The sequence below is a fragment of the Euprymna scolopes genome, chromosome 33, assembly GCF_053919585.1.
Source record: "Euprymna scolopes isolate OS-2025 chromosome 33, ASM5391958v1, whole genome shotgun sequence".
NCBI classification, from domain to species: Eukaryota; Metazoa; Mollusca; class Cephalopoda; order Sepiida; family Sepiolidae; genus Euprymna; species Euprymna scolopes.
Genome location: NC_136514.1, coordinates 57,628,914 through 57,653,982, shown reverse-complemented (window position 1 = coordinate 57,653,982; position 25,069 = coordinate 57,628,914). Strand labels below are relative to the sequence as shown.

The 25,069-nt window shown below is 32.9% G+C and overlaps 2 protein-coding genes across 4 annotated transcripts in view; one reads left to right on the top strand and one right to left on the bottom strand.

Annotated features, from left to right (window-relative positions):
- Window positions 1–1,891: 1,891 nt before the first annotated feature.
- LOC145258234 (NADH dehydrogenase [ubiquinone] 1 alpha subcomplex subunit 8-like) lies at window positions 1,892–14,214 on the bottom strand. Its single transcript, XM_080116196.1, has 3 exons — window positions 13,987–14,214; window positions 8,509–8,684; window positions 1,892–2,283 (listed from the first exon to the last, which is right to left on the bottom strand). Exons 1-3 carry the CDS (start codon window positions 14,113–14,115, stop codon window positions 2,082–2,084), a joined length of 507 nt encoding a protein of 168 aa, XP_079972322.1. The 5' UTR covers window positions 14,116–14,214; the 3' UTR covers window positions 1,892–2,081.
- Window positions 14,215–14,413: 199 nt separating this feature from the next.
- LOC145258233 (uncharacterized) overlaps window positions 14,414–25,069 on the top strand; it is a 129,120-nt gene continuing 118,464 nt past the window's right edge. The window contains exon 1 of one of the 3 annotated variants that reach the window (XM_080116193.1): window positions 14,414–14,750. The gene's annotated coding sequence lies outside the window, so the exon portion shown is untranslated. Of the gene's footprint in view, window positions 14,751–21,551; window positions 21,851–25,069 lie in introns of those variants that run through there. The other 2 variants (XM_080116192.1, XM_080116195.1) reach the window with 2 other exon arrangements.

Below are 25,069 nucleotides of genomic sequence, written 5' to 3'. Positions count from 1 at the left end.
GAAGTCTTAAGTTAGAACAAGACAAAAATGGCTGACATTAAATGATCATTTACAGAATCTCAATAATTGCTCAAAAATCAAAAAAATTAAACAAAATACTGGTAAAAACTCACCCAATAAATGTCACTGCGACATTTATTATCTTACCTTTCGGAACATTTATTACATATTTGTTTTTAGATCACTTCTCCGTTTTGTTGTCTATACTGTAAAAATTATTCATTCTTTGATCCTAAACTGATGCAGCTTTCATTAACGTGGGGTGTGAAGAAGGGGCTCGGTTTTCCAGACAGATTATACACTAAGAGTAACCAAAATTATTAATCAAGAAGTTATTATTATTATTATTAATCAAGGAGTCTCTTATGCGGACTCATTCCTCAAAGAATCTACAAAAACAGAAAAAGAAAGTGAGTTACATGTGTGTATGTCTGGTAGAGAAGAAAGATGGGGAGAGGAAGAATTTAAACCAGAGGAAGTAAACCAGAGAGGTATAAGTTTTGATAGAAATATGTTACATTTTTATTCTGAGCAATGCTGGGTAACATTGCTATTCAAGACTAAAAGATAGTTTTCTTTTAAATTGTGTACACATGAAATAAAATTCTATTAAATTTTGCCCATTAAAATTTGTAAATATAGTTTAATGGGGGAAAAAAAAAGTCTGAGGTGAAAAACTGAACTTAATAAATATGCACCATGCTGGTTGTCAATATACGACAATTATTCATTCAGGATATTTTTAAAACCTAATTGCTAAGTTACTACAGAGTTCACTAACTTTGCTAGCATGTCATTGTAGAGTTAATGCCCTTGTCTTCTGGGCAATATATACATTTTGTCCATAATATATAACACACAGAATAATTCTACTTACTTTAAGGGAAACATAATTTTTTAAGAAACCCAAAGGGGATGTAAAGTATTCTTAGCTTTTGTAGGCAATCTATAATATAAATCTCACCTGTCTATTTAAATGTATGCATGTATGTATGTCTGCCTAAAACTTTCGACAGAGGCAACGGATTTTCACGAGATCGGTATCGTTTTGAAGCTCAACCCTCCAGACGACAAATATCGAAATATTTGCTAAAAACATTAATTCCTTCACCCTCAACAAGGAGGGCTCACTTTTTTCGCTGATATTTTCGAAAGTCATCCCCTCTTTTCGAATGACTAGCCTTAATTTAAACCTTCGCCACTTCCAGTTTGGCGATGGACACAACAGCAAAGACATCACTTTTTTTTTCACATTCTTTTCCTCCTTTGCGGCAAGTCTGCTTGCCTTCCACCACATTTTTTTTTTTTCAACATATCTCTGCAAACACTCAGGGAACGTCGAACATCCAGAACATCTATAAATGGTGTTTCATTAAAACAATGGTCCTCCATAAGTAAACTGAGTGAATAGGCGTCAGGAAGGACACATCTCCCTATACTCTCTAAATTTCATAAATTTGAGGTCATCAGATCTAAACCTGTCTTTAAAACTTACATTACACATCCATCTTATCATTCTCATATCATTTCTCTTAATGCAGCGCATGTCCTCAACCTTCTTTTACTAAATTTCATTTCTATAGATCCTTACACTGCATATACATGCCTGATAGACTTGGCCGACAATGGTAATACTCTGCTATTTAGTACTGGCAGAAATTCCCTGAACTTGCTTTCATAGTTAAAAAATTATAAAAATTTTTTTTTTTTTTTCAACCAATAATTCACTTCGAACAATAAATTCATTTATTTTAGTGATCTTCAAAATCTGTCACTTATGATGGAAGGACTTCATAAGCTGTTGTTAAAGTTTCGGAAGATTTTAGAGACCTCACAGAGATGGTTTCTTCAGCTAGAAACAAAAGAAAGAAGCAAATGAAAACACAAAACAAACAGACAAAACATTTATTTTCTAAAATATTTTGCTCAGAAATCAAAAGAAAATTTCACTTTACCATCAGACTTCGAGCAGCTAAGAATATTTAGATCTGACCAAATCTAAACAACTCAACAGAAAAGGTCAATATTCTTTACTCGGCCTGAAGAATTTAAAAAAATTAATTCCTATGCCTTCACGAACATTAATTAATGATTTTCGTTTCTGGGGTCTTTGTAAAATCAGGTGGCGGAGGGAGGGCCTCTGGTAATTGGTGGGGAGGCAATTCGTATTTGGGCCGATCGCTGTGATGCACGCGCACTTTTGAGAAGTAGCCGACATAAGGACGTTCGATGCCAAGTTTTTCCTTAGCGCACTGGTCAAAGACTGCCTGGCTTTTACGACACCTGGAAATTAGAAACAAAATTTAAAACATAAAACATTAAAAATTTAATTTGAAAATTTAGAAACTTGAATAATGTTATATAATTTTTTTAATTAAATGATTAAAATTATTTTTTTTCCTGAGACTTTCATGGTTAAAACAACTTTTTCAATTTTTTTACAAGGGAGTCACCACTTATCAAGGCCTGAAGGTCATTTGAGGATAAGGATTAATGGATGTAAGGTGATAGTGTAGTAATTGTTAATGGTGTAAATTGGGTAGAATTTGATTATTTACGGTGATGGCTCAACAAGAACTTTGTTTACATTGGACTTGAAGGCTATTATATTGCAATTGGTCAGAGAGCAAACCAGTGGGACAGTGTTACACAGGTGAGCAGTTCTAAGAAAGAAGCTTTGTTCATGGAATCTGTGTTTAGATTTAGACACAGATAGAGGGTGAGGAAAATTGTTGATAGTGGTTGTAACTAATCAAGTGTTTTTGTAAAAGTTTGGCAAGAAGGAAACCATAGATTGGAGCTTAGATGAGCACTTGGCCATAAAAATAATAGAGCAATGACAGGCTTGCAACGTCTCTTCTATGAGAGAGGTTGCAAGGAAGAGAAAAAGGCATTGCCTACTAGGTTTTGAAACCAGTTTTGAACTCCATCAAGCAAGATAAAACACAGAAGACTTTTGTTTTCTCTTCATTGTTGGTGATATTAACCCCGAAAGGGTCAGATCACTGAGGAGAGAGAAAAGGTATATGTCAGATATTATCACCGGTTGTTGCAAAATTTGAATTGGTGTGTGTTGCATGTTGGTTGCATGAACACGAATTTTGAATAAAGAAACTTGGTTACACCTTTAAAAACGGTATTTCCTAAGTTTAATTTGAAAATTTAGAATGTTATGTAATTTTTTGTTGAATGATTAAAAATTTCTTTTTTTATTTATATTGTTGAATAACAAAGCTGCTAGAATCTGTATAGATACAATGAAAATATTTTTGTTTCATTATTTTACTATTTTTTGGCAATAAACACCTTCATCAGGAAACAGAAATATTATTTTATATTTTTAAAAATCTATTTTTGTTGTTAGTAATCTGTAAGATGTTTTTCAAATAGCATTAAGAAGACAGTCTCTATTCAAGACCAATCGCATGTAGCAACGTCAACGAAAAAGGAATTGAGAACTATTCTTTTTGAAACATTGTTGATATTTTTTTTTCATTTTATGACTTTTTAATGGGTTTATTATTAAATATTTATTATTATTGCTGATATTTGAAGTCTGAATTAATTAAAAAGGCATAAAATGAAAAAAATATTTTTTTCATTTTAATCTTCAATTTTTCAATGATATCCATCGTCAGAGAAAATATGTGTTGTAAATCAGTGGAATATTTTTGCAAACTATATTGGAAAGACAATCTATAGTCAATTAGTCACATGTAAAATGAATAATTTTGTCTCAGAAACTTTGACAATCATTCCCTTAGAAAGGGTGGCAAATCCATTGTCATGCACCCGAAATATTACAAAAGATGACTAGGAGTGCGATGTAGTATCTGTTTCATGCTGCAATTTATCTTTTCTATCTTTAGTCAGGAATCCTTTCACACTTGGATAATTTCTATTTTTGTCCTAACCGAAAGTGCCTCTTTTTTTGGGTGTTGGATTTTGACCCATTTTAAAAACGGATCCTGTGTCTAACTGTGCCCTCATGGAAAAGCAAGTAAATAGAGACTTAAAGTTTAATCAAAGTAAACAAAATTGGAATTTGTGCCATGCTACTTCAAATGAGAGTAATTTTTTTTCATGATGCATGACACAAAACCAATTATACATTGCACTACAGACAGCAACTGCTTCATCAGATGGCACAGCAGAGACTACCATATGTGATACTAAAGAGATACATGAAGTAGGTAGCATCGTGATGAGAAGGTAACATTATTATTCAAGTCACTTTCGTATTTACAATCTATATTTCTCTTAGTCTGTATGTTACACTTTATCTATTGGGCCAATCTGGTTGAAATTTTGTATGGACTTTTATGATAAGGTGCAATAAACTAAATAACAGTATGTGTTTGATGCACAGTTACAGATTAATAGGGATTAGTCACCATAATACCACATTTACTCTAGAAGTTTCCTCAGAAATTACAGAGCCAATCTGGCTGAAATTTTGTATCAAACTTTGTTATAATAAGGTGCAGCGAACTAAGTATTATGGTATCCATTTGATTCACAGTTAGGAATAGGGATTAATATCTAATGCAAAATTGAGCACAAATTTAACTATATTCAAAACTCAATTTCGCATAAAGCACTCACTCTAAGTAAATGGGCTGTAACTTTTGCCTGTTTTTAACTAGCTAAAGAGTCTAGTAATTATGCAACAATCATCATGTTCAATTTAAAATTTATTTTATTTGCTGGTATGTATTGGATCACTTTTAGAAATTGACTTTCAAACTAACCTATCTCTGGCCAAGTCTTTATTTATCTCTCTTTCACCTAAGCCAATTCTTATCACTTCCTACCATGTTTTCCTTGGTCTTCCCCTGTGAACTTAACTGTTTTACATCTACTAACCCAAGAACTCTCATGCATTCTTTCAATGTGGCCATACCAACAAAGTCTCCAGTTCTGCACACATCTCTCTCTACTGTCTAAATTTAATCTTCCTCTGAGGTCATTGGATCAGATCTAAACCTGTTTTTAAAACTCATTTTACACATCCATCAAATTATTCTCGTATCATTACTCTCCATGCAACCCATGTCCTCAACTCTCACTGGTCAGGTTTCACATATACATTTTTGTTAGATTCTTTAATTGGCCAACAGTGATAATGGCCGAAATTTCCTGAACTTACATTCACATCCATACCTGGCACAGTCTAAGTTATATTCATACCAGTCATATTCAGTCAGGGATAAATCCTTAACAATCAGTCTGATAGTCGGGGCTATTTTTGAGTAGGAGATGACCTTGCACATTTAGGGCTGATATGGTTCTGAACAGTTCTAGGAAGTCTTGTACATATCCAGGCCAGAGTGCACTTCTCGTGTGTTGGTTGTCTAATCCCCATCTTTCCATGGTGGAAGGAAGGTAAATACCTACTCTATTCACTCTTAATTCTTTCAATCACACAACTACCTGCTCCACCCTGTACAGCAATGGTATCACCAAGGGATGTTGGTGTACGATAGGAATCCCAGATTTCTGGCATCTGAAAATTTCCTTGCCTCTGTTCAGTCTCGAAAGATAATGGATACCCCTTGTAAGGGTAGCTGCGCATATAATTGTGAGGCAAGGGTCGAGTAATCTCCAACCACACCTCTTTACACTTTTCAAAAGACTATCATATTTTATGGAAATGTGCCTTCCTTTATGTGAAGAGCATCTTCAATAGTGTGTATTGCTTTCTTTAGACAGTTTCACTTTTGTCATTTCCCTTTGGCAAATAGAACACAGAAATTTTGCTTCTAAGTCTTTTTTTTTCTTAAAAAGCTTTTGAATCATTATTATACGTTCCCCAAATCTCATGCTCGTTAACATATATGTTGCTAAAATTTTAGATAGCATATCGATATGAATTTTTTTACATCACAGGTATGCAAGTTAAAAATATTACAAGTTTTAAATTGAATTTCATATTTAGAAAGCCAATACAATGCAGATAATTTTTTAAACAAACATTTATTTGTTTAAAAATCAAACTTTTGGCGAATTTGTTAATTCTGATCTACTAATTCAATGCTTTGTCATTTGATGTCACACCAGTCATCTAATATCATGTGACCTAAATTTTCTGATGCCAGAAATTTGGGGTCCCTTTCGTACACTAGCATCCACCAAGGTAACAAAACTTCTTGACAACCTGAATAAATATATTTTCTCCACAGTTTGTATCCATCTTCATTGTCTTACATTTCTTGCACACAAACTTGTTTTCATCTGTCAACCAGTAATTCTACGTCACTACTTGTGTAGCCAATGCTTACAAGTCCCACAAACAATTGAATTGACAACCCTATTCTGTTCACAAACCGAGCAGTTTAGTGGCTGCATAAACAGAGACCAATTGCAAAATTCAAGATGAATTTCCCATCTGCACATCCCAATAATTCCTCAACCATTCTTTGATAAAACTGAAGCCTACTACCTCCCTTTCTATAATTCTTAATTGTTTTGAAGTAGGATGCAAACAAAACAACTGAAGCCAAGATTAGAAGAGGAGAGAAAGAGAGATGAGAGATTAAAAAAAATGAAAGAGAAATAAAATCCATATTATTTGAATTCTTTGGACTACTCTTCTCATCTGAGTGTCATTTTAACGTTTCGTCCAGATTCCTGAGTTTGTCAGAAAAATTCCCAGAGTTTGACAAGATACACCCGAAGAAGGTCAGAGGTTATATTGACCAAAACATTGTGAAAATGGTACTCAAGATGAGAAAAGCAGTAAAAAAATATTCAAATAATACGAATAACCAATCCCCATCTCAAAAGTTCAGAAAATAAATAAAATCAGTTAAATAACGAAAAAATAGAACAAAGTTTTAGCGATTTGACAGAAAAAAAAAAAAATTGAAAAAGTTCACTTTTTCTGAATTCAAAGAAAAAGTGGAATTCTGATAAATTATGGCCATGTTTATATTTTTAAGAAAACTCATTGACTTGCAAAGAACTTTTACTTTTCTTTTAACATTTGTTATTATTTATGTATTTGTGCCAATTCATGTTGCATGTGAATGTTATGCTGGGCAGTTTGAATGTTGAACTTTCGGTAAATGTGCTATCGGCCATGGCCATCCATAGTTGGTAAGGTTTCTTATAATTGTTAAAGGAAATGGGATTTGTCTTAGTAGTATTAAATGTAACAATCCATTTATGAACTCATTTCACTAGAGACTCGGCAGTTATTTTCTAAGAGTTCAGCCATTGACTTGAATGTGTGTGCATTCGATTTACTCTCATGATGAAAATAGAGAATGGTTTCATCAATAAATATACCCATCTCAGAGGCAATTGCATCAGGGAGGTCGTTTATGGAAATTAAGAATAATAAAAATGCCCAAAGATCGACCCCTGGGCCCACCCATATTAATATTATGTTGCTTAGATGTGTAGCCATCGAAGAGAAACTGGATTTTTCTTTTAACTAAAAAGTATCCAATTATATTAAATATTTGTCCAGTAATTTAATCTATAAAAGTTACCATGTTTGTCTGTCTTCGTTATTTTAAAGTGCATCTCCTCTGAAACATAAAGTTGCAGAGCGGCATGAGTCAGGTCAAATGATGGCAGTTTCTGTGAACCATTCTTTTATGATTTTTTAACCAGTAAAAATAGCTGCTAATGGGTCAGAATTTAAAAAATATTCGAAATTTGCAGGTGTAAGTCAACTTAAAATGCTCTTGCATGCATGTGCAAATATACATTTATATGTTAAAGGCGGTTCATTTTTAACTATTTCTTATCCATTTGATAACTCAAATGGTAACAACTATGGTTAGAGCGCTAAATGTTTTGGTGATGATTCAAGCTGATGGCACCCAAGTCATATATATTTCAAACTTTTGAAATCACTATTATATATTGGGTACAATATAATAATCAATAGAGAATTGGTTCTTTGATAATAAATACAAAATCTGCATAAGAGTATTTTACAATCTGGCAATGTCAGGCACCCTGCTATAAATTAATTTTACTGAGAATGTCTTCATGCTAAACTTTGACAAAAGGCTTTTAATATATCAAATGCTTTGTACTAGCTTCACATACCTTATTCAATGTATGTGTGTTCACAGATAACTGCTAGTATATTTGCAGTAGTGCAGGATTGCCTAAATTTGTACTGTTAGTCAGAAATTTGGCATTTTCAAGATGGTAGACTTGAAGATGATTATGTTATAGTCAGTTGGGAAGCAGCCCCTAGTGTTTTGTTTAACATATGGAATGTTCTAGGAAAAAAAATTTGTTCAATTTTTTTTGGTTTTAGATAGAGAGAGAGAGAGAAAGGAAAGCTCTTTGTTGTAGCTAGACAAGTTCTTGTTGTGAACCTGATTTCCACCTATCTAAGAACTGACCAATCTGAATGTGCGTGTCAGCATGATTGTATGAAAGATTGCAAGTCGATAGTTTATTAAAAGTGGTCTAATGTGACCCAAGATTTTTGCATAGTTTTATAACAAAGAATACATGCAAGATTGCTTGTGATATACTTACAGTCTGAAATTCATATCTTGCTCAGAATGGTCAATACAATGCCAATATTGTTGAAATTCTTCAAAACAGTGGGCCTTAATTTTTCCAAATATTTCAAATCCACATCGAGTGACTTCTTTGCCCTCATTCAAACAGCGCCTTGGGTCATCAGTTTCTTTCTTACACAGCATAAACTCCTACAAAATTAGACAATACAAAATCACAACAAATAAAGTTATCTTGTGAGATTTTAAAAGTTAGACTTAAATAGCATTTAAGCTGACATAACTTTGATTGTGATGAGCACATTCTTATTCATCGTTGTAACATAGTATTAGTACTATCATAACATACTTTCCTAAAGATTATTTTTAAAAATTAGTAGTCCTGCCTAGAGAACTAGTAATATGGAAACATTATTTAGTTGAAATCAAAAACTAATATTTTCATTTGAACAGTATAAAATAAGTTGTCTCCCTTACAAGTAAAATTCTATTTCTGTATAAGTTTTATAATGAGCAAACATAAAAAAATTGAAAAATTAAATCACAACATCCTGAACAATGTTGTGTAGGTACAGTTAATTGAAAAATATTTCTGCCAAATAAAAATACATATAGTGTTATACAGGGGTAAGGGGGGAGTAACAGTGCTAACCAAGAATACACTATGGTGTGAAACAATGTCTGCACTTTTGACCGACTGCCCTACCCTAAACGCATGTGCCATGGTTCCTCTTTATCTTTTTACTAGCCTGGATGCCCGGTGTTGCCCAGGTATTTGGAGGTGTGTGTTGAGCAAAACAAATGGTAATAGGCAGGCAGGCTTGAACCCATACCGCGAAAGAGGAAAAGAATGTGAAAAAAAAAAGTGACATCTTTGCTGTTGCGTTCATTGCAAAACCGCAAGTGAAGAACATCAAAATTAAGGTTAGTCAATTGAAAAGAGTGGATGTCTTGTGAAAATATCTGGACAAAAAAAAAAAAAAAAAAAAAAAAAAAAAAAAAAAGAAAAAAGCGACCCCTCCTTGTAGAAAACTGCCCAGTTGAGGGTAAAGCAATTAATGTCTTTGGTCAATTTTTCGATTTTTGTCATCCGAAAGTTCAAGGTTTATATTAATAGTGTTGGGACGATTAATCGGCATCCGAATCGCAAAAAAGAACTTTTGGGGATACTGGAATTGGTATCGAGATCAGAAAAACTTACGCCTATTTTCCAATACCAAAAACAATTCCTTTAAGTATCTTTTTTAATTGATTTCGTTTAAAGCAAAATCTGTTATTGCTGGTTGTAATAATAAAGTAATAAGCATTTATTGATTTCAAATTACTAGTAAAACTAAAACCTATAGATCATCCACCACAAGTGTATTTTACGCATGAGAAAATCTGCATATTTAACGTGTTTCTTTTTACGGTAATCAGAATAAATAACAATTCTATAGTTAAAGATTTATAAAGAATTAGAATTGGTAATGGCATCGGGTCTGGGAACAATATTAGAATCTTCCCATCACTAATATATTTACTTTTTGCCAAAAATTGTGTTTGTCTTCTTTATCAGCTTACTGAAAGACTGGAATCAGAGCCTAAAAGTGACCGAGAGAATAATTGAGCAGCCAATAAGAAATCGGATAAACCATCTTCATTACTATGTTGTTTAAGTCAAAGTCAAACCATTTTAGAAGAGTTAATTTAAGGGGAGTCAATCAGTGACAATTGCTGAAAATGGAATTGAGAAAACGTTTACCAATAAAACTTGAATTTATTTTTTAAAAACAAAAATACTGGATGATTTTCCATTAATTTTGATGTAGTGATTTTTTTTACCCTAACAGGCAAGTACATCATAAAAAGTTTAGTGCTATCTTCAGTATACCAACAATATTGCAACTCATCTGGATAAGCACCTTAGTCTTTTGCCAATACTCTAAACTAAACATTTATCAAAATATGAAGTTTCATGACAACTGCTGATAAATGAATGCTTACCAAATCTTCCCATTGGAAGGCAAACAATTCATCTATATAAATAAAACAGTAGATGTCTGTCTGTCTGTCCATGTGAAAATATTTAACAGATTAACTCTTAAACTACTAGTCACAGAACACTGAAATTTACAGAAAATAGTAATTATACACCAAGGATGGTTTATAATGAGTAAAATTCATTTGAAAGGGTGAATAATATGTACTGACATATACTGGCAAATTGAAGTACAAAATATTCATTTCAACTTGTTGACATTTTTACTTCTTTCTGCGCATGGCCAAATTCAATTCATTTCTTCAAGTCGTTTAACATGTTTGCTAGGAGAAATGATGAAGTCTTTTTTATCTATTTCTTGGTAGGAAACATGGCTGGAGGGGTATGTTTTGGTTTTCTAACTGATAGCACTCAAATCATTTTTTTAACTTTTGAAATCACTACTATATATTAGGTACAATATAATATTCAATAGAGAATTGGCTCTGCAATAATAAATACAAAATCTGCATAAATTTAAATATAGTTAAACATATTTTACAGCCTGGCAAGGCTGGGTGTCCTTCCGCTAGTTTTAAATAAGTTATTTTTAATAATGAAAAAAAAACAAAAAAAACAATTCAATTTTGTCTAAGAATTTGGTCATATTCAATAAAAAAAAAAAAAAAAAAAAAAAAAAAAAAAAAAAATATTTCCCCAAAATCTCTAGCTTGGATGAAAGGGAGACTAAAACTTGCTGCTTTGGTTTCAAATGATCTGAAATAACAGCAAGGGGAGACTTGACCAAATATTTCTCATATGTTATATCTCCCATCTTTTGAAAATAGGGTAAGATTATGAATATCTCCAGTATCAAATTATCCTTATACATTGTGAAATTTACCTTATGTATGAAAAGCAAAAAGGGGAGATATAACATATGAGAAATATTTAGAATTAAATGTTATTTCAGATCAGTTGAAACAAAAGTAGCAAGTTTTAGTCTCCTCTCTATCAAGGCCAGAGGTTTTGGGGAAATATCAGATATTTTGTAATTCATATGCAAAACTAGGAAAACAAATGATTATGATTGAAACATTTTATGGCTGTAAAAAAGTGGCAAAAATAGGGTCTGGATGATGGATGATCCCCTTAATGTGCGACCTTAAGGGCAAATGTTACATAGCCCAATACACAATTCAGGTCATTACCTTTCCAACGAACCTTCATTTGTTAAATTTTGAGCAATAGTCGCTGAGATTTGGAAGTTACAAAATTGCCAAAATAGGTGGTATACATATATGGATATCTATACTGGTAGGCAAATTGAATATTGAAATGCTCATATCTTCAGTACTGTGGGACAAAACTTCATGAAAATTTGCAGGCTTTTTGAAGATTATACTATTCTATATTTAAAAGTTTATGACAATTGGTAAAAAACGAACCTATATTTTCAAACCAATAAAATATGCCCAAATTGGCCAACATTTGTATATATATAGTGTCCTGCAAGTCTACTTCAGTTTTGCTGCTTCGGTTTTCTCCCTTGTGGCCTTGCCAGACCACTAATATATATAATATATATGTTCAGAATTCACTCTTTATTTTAAAAAAAAAATGTATGATGTACGTACCCATGACAGAATAAAAAGGTCATACTCCAAAAACCACATAAATTGACAGAGTAGTTTTATTTTTAATCAAATTTTATGAGTAAGCAAAGAAGGACTGTCTCGCATCACCATCTTGAAGAAACAAAGGCAAATAACTTTACAATAATTCAAACTTTCGAGATCAGCACTATAATGCCTATGATTTCCCAAAAATGATTTTCTTTATAAAAATAAAACTACTTGATTAATTTAGATGATTTTTTCCATTCAGTCAAGGATAGGTACATCATAAAGATTTTTCTGTATTTTTGTTTTTTTTTAATATAGAGAGAATTCTGGACAATCACTTACAGTAGTTATTTTTACCAAGTAATATCAAGCTTCAGCCCCATCACTGCCATGTGCTTGTTTTACAAACACTCCAATGCAATGTAATCCAATGAATTGATTGCACTCATACCCCATCTCAAAATAAATACCCTTGACTAATCCAACTAGAGGCAAAATCCCACCCCATAACTGTAGAGATCCCTAGATGATGGAAAACGTTCTACTCTCCCTCCACTCTGCCAGTGTTAGTGGGGAGATGTGCAGCAAGGTTTGTTCACGTTACATTTAAATTTCTATGTGTTGGTACATTCTGGGGAAACAGTAAGCAAGGACGGAATTCCAAAGCCGAGCAGTACGAAAAAGAAAACTTAAGAGTATGAAGTCTTCTAGCATCCAGGGATCTCTTGAGTAAAGGATAGGATTTTGCTGATTGTCAGGTTGGGCTGGTGAGATTAGAAACGTTTTTTTTTATCTTGTCTAAAAGGGAGAAGCTAGTAGTTGGTTCACCTGCACAGATGTTGCAACAATAATCCATGCATGGCTTTGTAGAGATACAGGATACTAACAAATTGAATTAAACTTGAGAATCCTATCTAAAAAATAGCACTGTCCATATTCTTAAAAAAAACATATTTCTGAGTCCGGTTGCTTTTGGGATTCTTTCTTTGCTACCTGTTTCCCCAACTATACAAACATGCGGAAATTTAAATGTAATATGAACAAACATCTTATTGCACAACTAAATTAAAATGGCCCCTATAGATCTGGTCGCGAGTATTTTTGGGGTAGTCATGCATGCACATGCACTTATTGATCCGTGCTGAAATAATAACGTTATTATTTAAAAAGCCATTCTTAACATGGGGAGGGGAGGGTGTTTTGTACCTATTCTGTACTTTAACCTTACAATTGAATAAAAAAAAAAAAAAAAAGCATATCATAAAACTTTAATTAAACTTGGAAATACGATTTAAAAAATAGTGCGGATCAGTAAGTGCATTAAGCACCATTGTTTGCTATACTTACAGGATTTTTTTTTTTTTAAGCTATTATCGAGATTTCAAAGATGACAACCTGTCGGCTATTTTGTTGTTCTAACTCAGCAACTCGACAAATTAAATAAACACTTTAAAATAAGTTAAAACGCACACAAAAAAAATCTTACCCAGATAGGTAGAAGAGTAACTTATCTTGCCTTTGGTAACATTTATTTGTTCTTGACCACTTGTTGTCTATAGTAAAAATAGGCTCCTGAACGTTAATCACAATAGCCCCTATTTTAGTTCCGATTAATAAAAAAGTAACAAAATAAAAACATTTGTACAGAAATGAATGGATCGAATCAATGTAAACATTGTTTTAGCCGTGTACGATATTTCCCCGTGAAAAAATAAAGACGGATTTTATCTTTTAGTTTTATTCTTATTAAAAATTATTACTTTCTCAAATAGTCATACGCCTTGAAGATATTTAATGAAATCATTTTAAAAATATAAATGTATAGAAACGGCCGTAATATATGATCGCCCTTTTTTGCGATAACCTTGGCCAACAATGACACAACATGAGTTAGGTTTACTGAACTAACCTTGCACTGATTGTCGCAATATTTGCCAAAATAATGAGCTCCTGCCCGCAGTACGGACGATGTGAGCTCCAATTCGGGAACGGTCAATTCTTCATTAGAGGGCAACCATTCCTCGTTGGTGATCGGCATGTTTGATTCGTCTACCCTCTAGATTCTCCAGTTAGAAATCTTCATTGACGGCCGACAAAGCCCCACAAGACACGAACAAAAAAAGTAAGGCCGCTTACGTATTCAAAATGATAGTTACTTTCTTTTTAATAATAATAAAAAAATAAATAAATAGTTTTATTAGCTAAAGAATTTATTAGCTGAATATTCACATAGTAAAAAAGAGAAGGCTGTGAAATAATTATTTCGTCTTATTTTTGTGCTTTCAGATTTATTCGTATGAGTACTTAATGTGAAATATTGGTCTGTTCTTGTATTTTTTCCCCCCATATTTTTTTACGATAAAAATGAGGTTTTATGATTGTGAAAATAGTTTCATTATAATTATTCCGCGTTTACTTTTATTTATTTATTTTTACCTTTGTTGCTAAAACCTAAACAGTCATATTTTTCGTTAAATGGATTTTGGAATAAAAATACAAATGTGAACGTATGCACTGAGTTGAGTGTTATTCTAGATCATCCTCTCAGGCATTATCTCCTCCGAAATAGAGATTGATTTATTATCGGTTGTTTGAAGCGGCCCTACTACTAGAGAATGTTTACGGGTCTGTTTATGATAAATATTTTGCACCTATCCAAAGTGTCCTTTTCGGGTGAGTTGCATATTTCATGATAAATTAATATAATGTCTAACCAATGATAAAGTCGGAAACAAATAAATAGACTGAGATAAAATATGATGAATAAAAGAAAAAATAGAGGCTGAGATAGTGCAATGAAAATAATAGCAATGAAAGGAAGTGGATTTTGGGGTTTGTATTACTGTACAGTGTACACACAGATTCGAAAAAGTTGTCAAAAAACAAATATATAACAAATAAATGTTATCAAAGGCAAGATAAGTTACTTTTCTACGTAACTGGATATATTTTTCGTGTTTTTATTCAATGTAACATGTTTATTCAGCTCGAAAACCATACAGTGTTTACCGATGTAGATGTATTGGAAAATTCAAGATGGCGTCTGACTCTCTCTTTAACACGGTAAGTTTGGGAAAAGGTGTTATAAATAAAAAACTAGATAAAATACTGTTAAAAACTCGCTAAATATATGTTAATGTGACATAGGTTGACATATATTCGGCGGGTTTTTAATAGTATTTTATCTAGTTTTTTTATTGATAACACCTTTTCCCAAACTTACCGTATTAAAGAGAGAGTCAGACGCCATCTTGAATTTTCCAATACATCGGTAAACACTGTATGGTTTTCGAGCTGAATAAACGTGTTACATTGAATAAAAACACGAAAAATATATCCAGTTACGTAGAAAAGTAACTTAGCTTGCCTTTGATAACATTTATTTGTTATATATTTGTTTTTTGACAACTTTTTCGAATCTATGTGTACAGTAATACAAACCCCTATTGTATTTTAAACGTAAAACTGACTGAAATTAGATAAATCAATCAGTGCTAGTAAATACTCAGAAAGTAATATTATGCTACATAATTCAATACAAATGATAAAATCACATTATACGGGACAATCTTTAATTTACTTCTTCAGTCCAGCCAGCACCTTTTGATTAACAATATTCTTTTCTTCCTCCTTTCTGTCGAATGTTCGTTTTTTTTAAAAATTTTTTTTTACATTAATTTTAAATCTTTATTTAAGCTCTAGTTAAAAAAAAAAGAAAAATTTGCAAAATTTGGCTTTAGAAAGATCAATCTGGCAACCCTGTGCAAGAATATGAGAGTGAACTCCCTTTGATGTATCCTTGTTTTCGAATATCATTATAATAATATATCATTATTGTTGTAATTTTGTGAAAAAGGAACTTCACCAAAGAAAGAAATCAGCAAAACTTTACATGCAAAAGGGAACATTCAAATGAAACAGGACAAAACAAGAACATTGTCTGTCAAGGTGATGCCCTTTTCTTCCTTGCAACCTCTTTCTGCTCTATCGATATTTTCATGGCCAGTGCTCAACTGAACGCCGATCTACGGTCCTGCCTTGCCAATTCGGACCCGACGATGGGAGATCAGAAAATAAATAAACATGAATTTATAAGACCAAAAAATTCAAGCTTGATCGCCCTTTGGGGCCGTGGCACAGTTGATAAAGATGTTGAATCTCTACAGTTCCAGCTGAGAATTGTTTGTTAATTAAGCCACCGTTTTATATACCTGTAGAATTTCACATTGGATTATTACATTCCCATATAGGTGTTACTTTTTTGAGGTTTAAAAATATTTCCATTGGTTGCAAATTCTTTGATTTAACACCTTCATGTTAAACGTTGGTAGCTTTAGGAAGTGACACTGGAGTGAATGGAAAGGGAAGCAGGACCAATCTCTGGTTCCCCCTCGCCAATCTTTCACAAAAAACACCCGTCTAGCTGAATCCACTGTGAAAAATTTCACCCACTCTATATCTGTGCCTAAATCAAAACGCGGATTCCATGAACAAAGCTTCTTTCTTAGAACTGCACGCCTGTGGAACTCTGTTCCGTCTGCCTGCTTCCCACCGGACTACAACTTGGATGTCTTCAAGTCCAATGTTAACAAATTCCTGATGAACCGCCCCCTTAAGTAAACACTTCATCGAATCTCCACACTAACGTAATGTACTTGCAATAACCCTTATCCCTGAGTGGCTTCCGGGCCTTGATAAGTGGTGATCACTGTGTAAAAAAAAAAAAAAGAAAGAAAGAGGGTAAACAATCAGAACCATTTTCATTGTAGCATTCATCCAAATCGCATCTAGATGTAAAAGACATGAAAAGGAAAGAAGAAGAAAGAGTAAGCTACACACATAAAAAAAAAGAAAAAAGGAAAAGGGATAGCTTGTTATGTTTGTTAACATCTAATCTATCCCAAACAAACAGGATACTGGTTAAAAAGAGGATGCTCCACTCTGATCAGGAGAGGATTATAATGGCTGCCTGAATATCAAGGCCAAGAAAAAAAGAAAGAAAGAAAAGGGGCAACTTATTATGATTGTTCGTCTTGCACATCGATTTCTAATCTACCACAAATTCAAAACAGTGAAAATCTTGAGTTGAATCTCTTCAACCAGCTTGTTTTTTTTTTCTTTCTTTTTACTTTTAAGCAGAGGAGTACCAGCTCAGCAGAGTATTTTTTTATTACTATAAAATGTATGAGTGAATGGTGGCTTTTTTTTTTTTTACATTTATATATATATATATATATATATATATATATTACACTTATCAAGGCCCAGAAGCCACTCGGGGTTATTGCGTGTGCAGTAATCAATGTGATAGTGTTGTAGTATTTGTTAGTATTGGAGATTTGATAAAGTGTCATTACTTAAGGGGGCGGTTCTTCAGGAATTTGTTTATGTTGGACTTGAAGACATTCAAGTTGAAGTCAGGTGGGAAACATGCAAGCGGTAGAGAGTTTGTAGCAATATAGGAAACTGGCAGGTGTAAGTAGTGTTTTAGCATGGTAGTGTGAGATACCACCTTCTTTACAACAGACTTGGCAATGTCTTCAATGTGCTTGTTCCAGGTATACTTAGAGAGCAATCCAAATATGGACAATTATTTGAACTGTGTAACGTTATCTGGAAATCAATACATTGTAGTCTCTGTTGTAAAGTAGACAAAGAATAGAAAAAACATTTCAATTCGTTTTTTGTTTTTTTTGGACACTGACATTTATTTCTTCATTCTCTCTGTGATGTCCCTCACGTGATCGTTTTTCTCGATCATGCTCTCGAGCATGATCCACGTCTTTAACATGATCTCCTTTTTAAAATCTTTATTTTTCCCTACCGGTGAGGCCATTTCACATGTATTTGCACATGCACGCCCATGCTATTTTACAACTGGGCAGAGCGGTAGCTCTAGATATATCTAAGGCTTTTGACAGTGTATGGCACAAGGGTCTCCTCAGGAAAATTAAATCATATGGTATCACTGGTAGAATACTTAACATAATTAAATCCTTCTTAGATAAGAGAAAAATCCAGGTTGTCCTCGACAGTCGTACATCTAAACAGTGTGATATAAATGCGGGAGTGCCTCAGAGGTCTATCCTTGGACCTCTATTGTTCCTAATATTTATTAATGACCTCCCCGACAAAACTGCCTCTGAGATGGGTATATATGCTGATGACACTACACTCTATAACAGGCATGACAGGAAAACAAATGAACACATATCTAAAGAAATGGCAAAAACACTAGAGGATGACTTCCAATCTGTCGTGGAATGGGGACATAAATGGATGGTCACATTCAATGCTGCCAAGACTAAACTGGTTTCCTTCAATAATTACAAGAAACCTTCTCTGCCACCAATAGCAATGGCCAGTGACTCCCTGTCTGAGAGTACATCTTTCAAACTGCTTGGCCTAACGTTCACAGGAAACATGAGCTGGAACAATTATATTGAAAACATTGCCAGGGCCACTGCGAAAAAGTAGGCTCTCTCTACCGTGCTAGAAAACTACTGACACCTGAAAGTATCCTGTACCTCTATAAGGCCACCATTCGCTCATGTATGGAGTATTGTTGTCACATTTGGGCTGGTGCATCTGCTACTAGTCTCTTGCTCCTAGACAAGGTTCAAAAGAGAGTCGCCAATCTGATAGGCCCTGAACTGGCATCTAAACTTCAGCCTCTGTCCCATCGTCAAAACATTGCATCCCTCTGCCTGTTCTACAAGTATTTTAATGGTGAATGCTCTGACGAACTGCAGACACTTGTGCCCTCACGACGTAGACACCCTCGACAAACCCGACAGGTAGCTAGATCCCACCCCCACACAGTAGAGATCCCTAGATGTAAAAGATCTTTCTACTCCAGTAGTTTCTTCCCCAGAACCGCTAAACTCTGGAATTCCATTCCAGGTTCCTGCTTCCCTAACTGTACTGACATGCAGAAGTTCAAATGTAATGTGAACCGACATCTTGCTGCCCAAATCCCAACAGTAGTTGCTGCCCCTGATAGTAGCCCCCTACACCAAAGTGACAATGTGCCTTGTTTTGGGTGAAAATGTAATTAAAAAAAAAAAAAAACTGGTGAAAGACAGAAAAAGAGCAATATGGAAATATGTAAACTTTAAATTATTGGATAAGAGAGAAATAGGGATTAATAATTCTGAAATTACTTAAAGTCTAGAAAATTAGGGGAAGTAATTATAATTGGTGTTTATGTAGTTTAGGGTGTGTTTAGTTTGACGAAGTGATTTCTGACTGGTTGTATTTGAATTTCTTCATATGTTTGCATTGCAAAATAAGCTCATTTTACAAATTAATTATATTTTTATTCTGAGGGGAAGTTATTATCTTTACAGCCTCTGAAATGCAAAGGTTACAGGACTTTGAGCCTGTAGTGTATGATTTTAACTTGTTAACTATAGTCCAGTCAATAGAGAACAGAATGCTATTGAACCTAAGATTTCTGATTAAAATTGTTAGAGATGTCTCTTGTTTATTATTATCAATATTTTCGTTTCAATTAGATGTTATGTTGACATCTTGAGCTTAACAACTAATTTGGATTTGCTCTAAAAAATAGAATGTCTGACCTATCCTTATAGCGTTAATTTTCTGCTTTTAACATTTAGCATTTTTCATTTCATTTTATTTTCATCAATCAATGGAAGCATATGGGATTTTTCTCGCTGGTCAGGAAGTCAATAATAACTCCTTTACCTAATGGTAAAATCTTCTGCCGCATTTCAATTTTGGAATTTATTTATATTTACTGCTAAACTACTTGGATCATTACTATTTCTACTGGACTATTTCATGTATCGACCGCCTTTACATCTGACTAATCAATTTTTTCTATGTATTTTTTTTTTTTTTGGAGGGTGGATCTGTAAATTCACTATTGTCCCATTCGCTCGTTAGTCCGTTCACCTGTACGCACTTTTCTCAATTTTTAAAAACATTTTGCACAAACATTAAACATGATATGAGTAAAATGTAACAGAACAGATTCTCGGGGAAAACTTGAAATATCATTTTAACCCATACATTTTTTGCATCATTATCAACTTTCATACAAATATGACTTCTTGCATAATTTATAGTTTCAATTTATGTACTAAAATGGCCATGGAAAATGTGTTACACCGGCTCCATTATCTCTAAGTGAGAAAAACAAAAACTTTAATGATTCGAAATAATCATTATTTCTCGACTACTTGCAAACAGATTTTTCTACAGACCTGGATTACACACATTTTGGACTTTTAATTTGGATCCACATTATAAATCCGACTTCTTATTATGAGAACATTGACTCTTATGATCATTTCGTCTTGAAAATACTTAGCCACTCCATATCCTTTCATCTGAATTTTTTATCAATAATTTTTAATTCATTTTTTTATTTTTCATTTCTTTTCTCCATTTCAGGAATTCTTTGCACTAAATCATTTTTTCACTTATGACTAGTTTTCATATAATGCTGTTTCAGTTCATTGCTAATATCTTTCCTCTGATGAGAAGAACACATTTCTTTGAAACTCCATGAATTAAGGAAATTTTAATACTTCTTATTTGAGTATCCTACCAAACAATAAATTAATGTAAAGTATAATTTACAGTCTTAAATTGTGTTCTTCTATGATAAGCTTTATTTTCTATATTCGTTGTATTGAGATTTTTATTTTATTTTATTGAATATTTATATTTGGTTGAAGTTTAAAGCAGTTTCTGGTTTGTAAACTTTATTTTTACTTCTCGATTATATATATATATATATATATATATATATATATATATATATATATATGCATCCACATACAGTACTGTTTCGCTGTATCACAGCTCATCAGTGCGGCTAGACAGCCAACTATCTCAAGCCAGGATTGAAACTCGACCGCCTGTACGACAGTCAAGGTTTCTAACCATTACGCTAATCGGCGGCTGCTGTGCGAGTAGTGAATTAACGATGTTTTGACATCGTCCGAAATACCTAAGCTTAATTTGTTTACACAAAGAGCATCTTCTTTACGCTAATGGTAATTTGTGTATCCACTTCTCAATATGCTCAACTCAAGATAAGGAGCAGGAGCATTATATATATATATATATATATATATATATATATATATATATATATATATATATATATATATATACGTATAGAATGCTTGCTCCACTCAAGAGGGAGCGTACGCAGAAGCTCTTTCGCAGCTCTTTCGTTGCTCAGCAACGATAGATCCCATTGAGCCTGTTCTGTAAAAAGAATCGGTTATCAGTAAATAAGTTTGTAAACAGATTAATAAATTCATGTGAGCAATATAATTATAATTTCCTCCACACTCTGTAGTAGATTCGTTAGCTTGTGCATAATAAATTAAAAACTTTTTTTAATGGAAACAATTTAAATAGATGTACTTTCTTTTGAGGCTATTTGTTGAAGTAATGGTCAAGGAAATCGTCTCATTGTAAACACAATGCTAAATGGTGACGTCAGAGTTTACTCACTGTTGGAATAGTTTATTCATTATTCTCAAGGTTGAAAGGCAAATTTCTAAATACGATGTTTGATGAAATATTAACACTTTCTTTGTAGAATTTCTTTTTGTATTAAATTTTATTTATAGAATTTATACACTTTTATTAATGTAACGAATTTTTATGAGGAATTTTTAAGTTATTCAAGTTCGACATCGAACCTTTCAAACCCCATCAAAGGCTGTGACCACTCACCGCCATTATTTGCTTCTTTTTTGACAATAATGTCTGTTCAGCAGCTTCAGGTATTTCGATTTGTTATATAAATATATTTTCTTGTTTAATGTGATGTTTTTGTTTTTCTCATCTAGTTTTGTTGTTTTCGTGAAGGAGTCGTTTTTATTTAGTTAAATTTGCTAATTAAAAGGGAATATTTAACAATATTATAGCATGGTACTTATACTATGGCGAAGTAGAACACATGTCATTGTCGCTTTCTTCATTAAAAAAAAAAAGTCGCAAAGTGTTAGATATTTATTATTCGGTTAATTTATCTATTTGAAATTGTGATATAGCTACGCACTGTTAGATTAATTAATAGCTTGATTGTTAAAGCTTAGATTAAACCTCTCTCCATGAATCGTTAGTTATATATATATTTTTTTCAGATGTGTAAAAATAAAGAGGGAAAATATATAAACGTGGAGATAAAATATTTTTTTTTTCTTTAGCCCAATCACAACTACACGTTGGCAAACCGCACATATATGTACTATAATTTGCTTTTATTTATTTATATAAATATCTATTGTGAACATCGACCTTTCTCTCCTTGAAAATGTTTAATATATATATATATTTGATTATACACACGAAATATTTTCTAAGTGAAGACAAACACGCGTCCCTTGTATCTGTATATTTTTTCTCACGACTATGTGACTTACAGTTACACATTCAATGAATATTTTTTTTATTACTATTAATCGATTCTTTATTAAAATAAAAAGATGCAATAGTGTCAAGTACACGAGCAAATATTAAAATAAATAAATAAATAAATAATAAGGCACTTATGCAGAATACGGATCATGCTGAAATATTTAGAAATCCATTCTTAACACGGGGAGGGACTTAAAAAATATTTTTTATTTTCAGTACTTATACAAAGAAAGGTGACAAATCGATTTTTAAAAAATGTCTTTTTGGTACTCATCATACACTTATTGATCCGTGCTGAAATAACGTTATTATTTAAAAAGCCATTCTTAACATGGGGAGGGAAGGGTGTTTTGTACCTATTCTGTACTTTTAACCTTGCAATTGAATAAAATAAAAACAAAACTTTAATTAAACTTGGAAATCCGATTTAAAAAATAGCGCGGATCAGTTAGTGCATTAGCACCGTCTTTTTAAGCAAAAACAATATTACTTACTAAATTGCCATGTCGAAATAGTAATATCTCCAAAAATTACAAAAATCGAGTAGAAAGTTATTTATAGTTAAAAGTAATTTTTGGGGAAAATTGTATTTTTCGTAGATGTTTTAGAGGAGACCGTGAATATTATAGAAACAGGGGACATAACTCAGAAACCATATTTTAGATTACATCGTAATGGCGGCCAACGTGTTTAACTTTTTTTTCAAATTTTTTTACGATCAGCCCCAGCGTAGTATAAACACCTCCAACCAACTACCCCATGTTAAGAACGGCTTTCAGAATACCCCCCATCTCATCATGTTAAGAACGGCTTTCGAGGTTGGGGGGGTGTTTATTCCGAAAGCCGTTCTTAACATAGGGAGATTATTGGGTGTTTACGCTGGGACACGTCGTAGAAATATACCCTCCCCCCCTTTTTTTAAAACTAAAAATGCAATAGCAGTTGTCTTGTTCTACTCGATGAATTTTCGTAATTTTTTGACATATTACTATTTTCGACATGACAATTATTAAGTAATATTGTTGTTTCTTTAAAAAAAAACTGATATGTCCTCTCGCTTTGAATAATTACCATACTTTCAACTAACAATTTGATACTTGCAGATACCGTTTTGAAATAACGTTTTTATTTAGAAACCCATTTTTAACATTGAGGGATGAGGGTGTTTTTGTGAGAACAAGAAAAAAAATGGCCGACGTAAGATCGTCATTTCTTTGTGGTCTGGATAATCGTTCACAAATAGAAAATATAACAAAATACCACCCAATAAATGTTACCATGATGACATTTATTGGGTGGATTTCTATCACTGTTTTGTTTTATTTTCGAGTTTTGAGCGATTATCGAGACGATAAAGAGATTAGAATCTCCTGTTGACCATTTTGTTGTCAGTTTAACTTAAGAGCTCGACACTACTTGCATTTCAAATTTAAACACTTTAAAATAAGTTAAAACACCAAAAGTTTTATCCATGTGGTTAGAAGAGTAACTGATCTTGCCTTTGGTGACATTTGTTTCCTTACGTTTTCCTTTTACGTTTTATTGTCTATAGTAAAGAATGCCCAGAAGCTTCATTTACGACGGTCGTTGTTTGGTTCGGTTCAAATTCTAAAGAAGCACGATAATTTAATAACGAAATTATATTCACCAGAATGCATTTTGATTTATTCGTAAACAAATCGACAATTTTACTCTAGCCGAGGAAAAAAATAAAATATTGTACTTCATGACCCTTTGAACATCTGTTGAATCGAAAATTAAACAAATAGAAACATTATTACATTTTCACACGATTGGTGACATGCAATGGTTTTCCACAATATCAACAATTTTCGATTTTTGAGCGATTATCGTATATCCTAATGGATAGTCAACTTTTTTTGTTTTGTTCGAACTTGACAGGCTTGATACTACTTTTGTTTCAAAATAAATAAACGCCTTTAAAATAAGTTTAAAAAAATCTATGTAGATAGTAAAAGAGTAACTTACCTTTTGGTAACATTTATTTATTGTATTTATTATTTGGATTAATCGAACTACTGTTTTCATCTTGAGTGTGATTTTCACGTTTCGGTCGTTGTAACCTCCGACCTTTTTCAGGTGTATCTTGTCGAACTTAGGGAATGTTTCTGTCGAACTCGGGAATTTGGACGGAATTTCGAGCGGAACCTTTTATTTACTTCACGGGAGTAGCGTGCTTTTGTTCCGTCAGCCATGACTGGATAGAGGTCCTAAGTAATTCGCAATAGTATATTTCAGGCGCCCACACTGAGGATTGAACCTTTAACCTTCAGCGGAATATCACTTTTTACAATTGATTTTTCCAAGTACTCTAACCAATGCGCCATGGGTCCTTCCGGACGTTGTGAAAATCACACTCAAGATGAGAACAGTAGTTAGTTCGATGAATCCAAATAATACGAATAACCGATCCTCATCTCCAAAATTCAGAAACGTCTTATTTGTTGTATATTTATTTATTTATTTATTCATTCCTCTTTGTTTTGTTGGATGTAAAAAAAAAAAAAAAAAAATGCCCCAATTTTCTTTTTTGAATTCTTTGTGATCATTTATTTATGAGA

Coding starts and splice junctions, on each gene's coding strand:
- LOC145258234 (XM_080116196.1), bottom strand. CDS start 14,115: ATGCCGATCACCAACGAGGAATGGTTGCCCTCTAATGAAGAATTGACC. Junction 8,685..13,986: donor ATTGCGACAATCAGTGCAAG/GTTAGTTCAGTA, acceptor CTAATTTTGTAG/GAGTTTATGCTGTGTAAGAA. Junction 2,284..8,508: donor CAAGATATGAATTTCAGACT/GTAAGTATATCA, acceptor TCTAATTTCCAG/GTGTCGTAAAAGCCAGGCAG.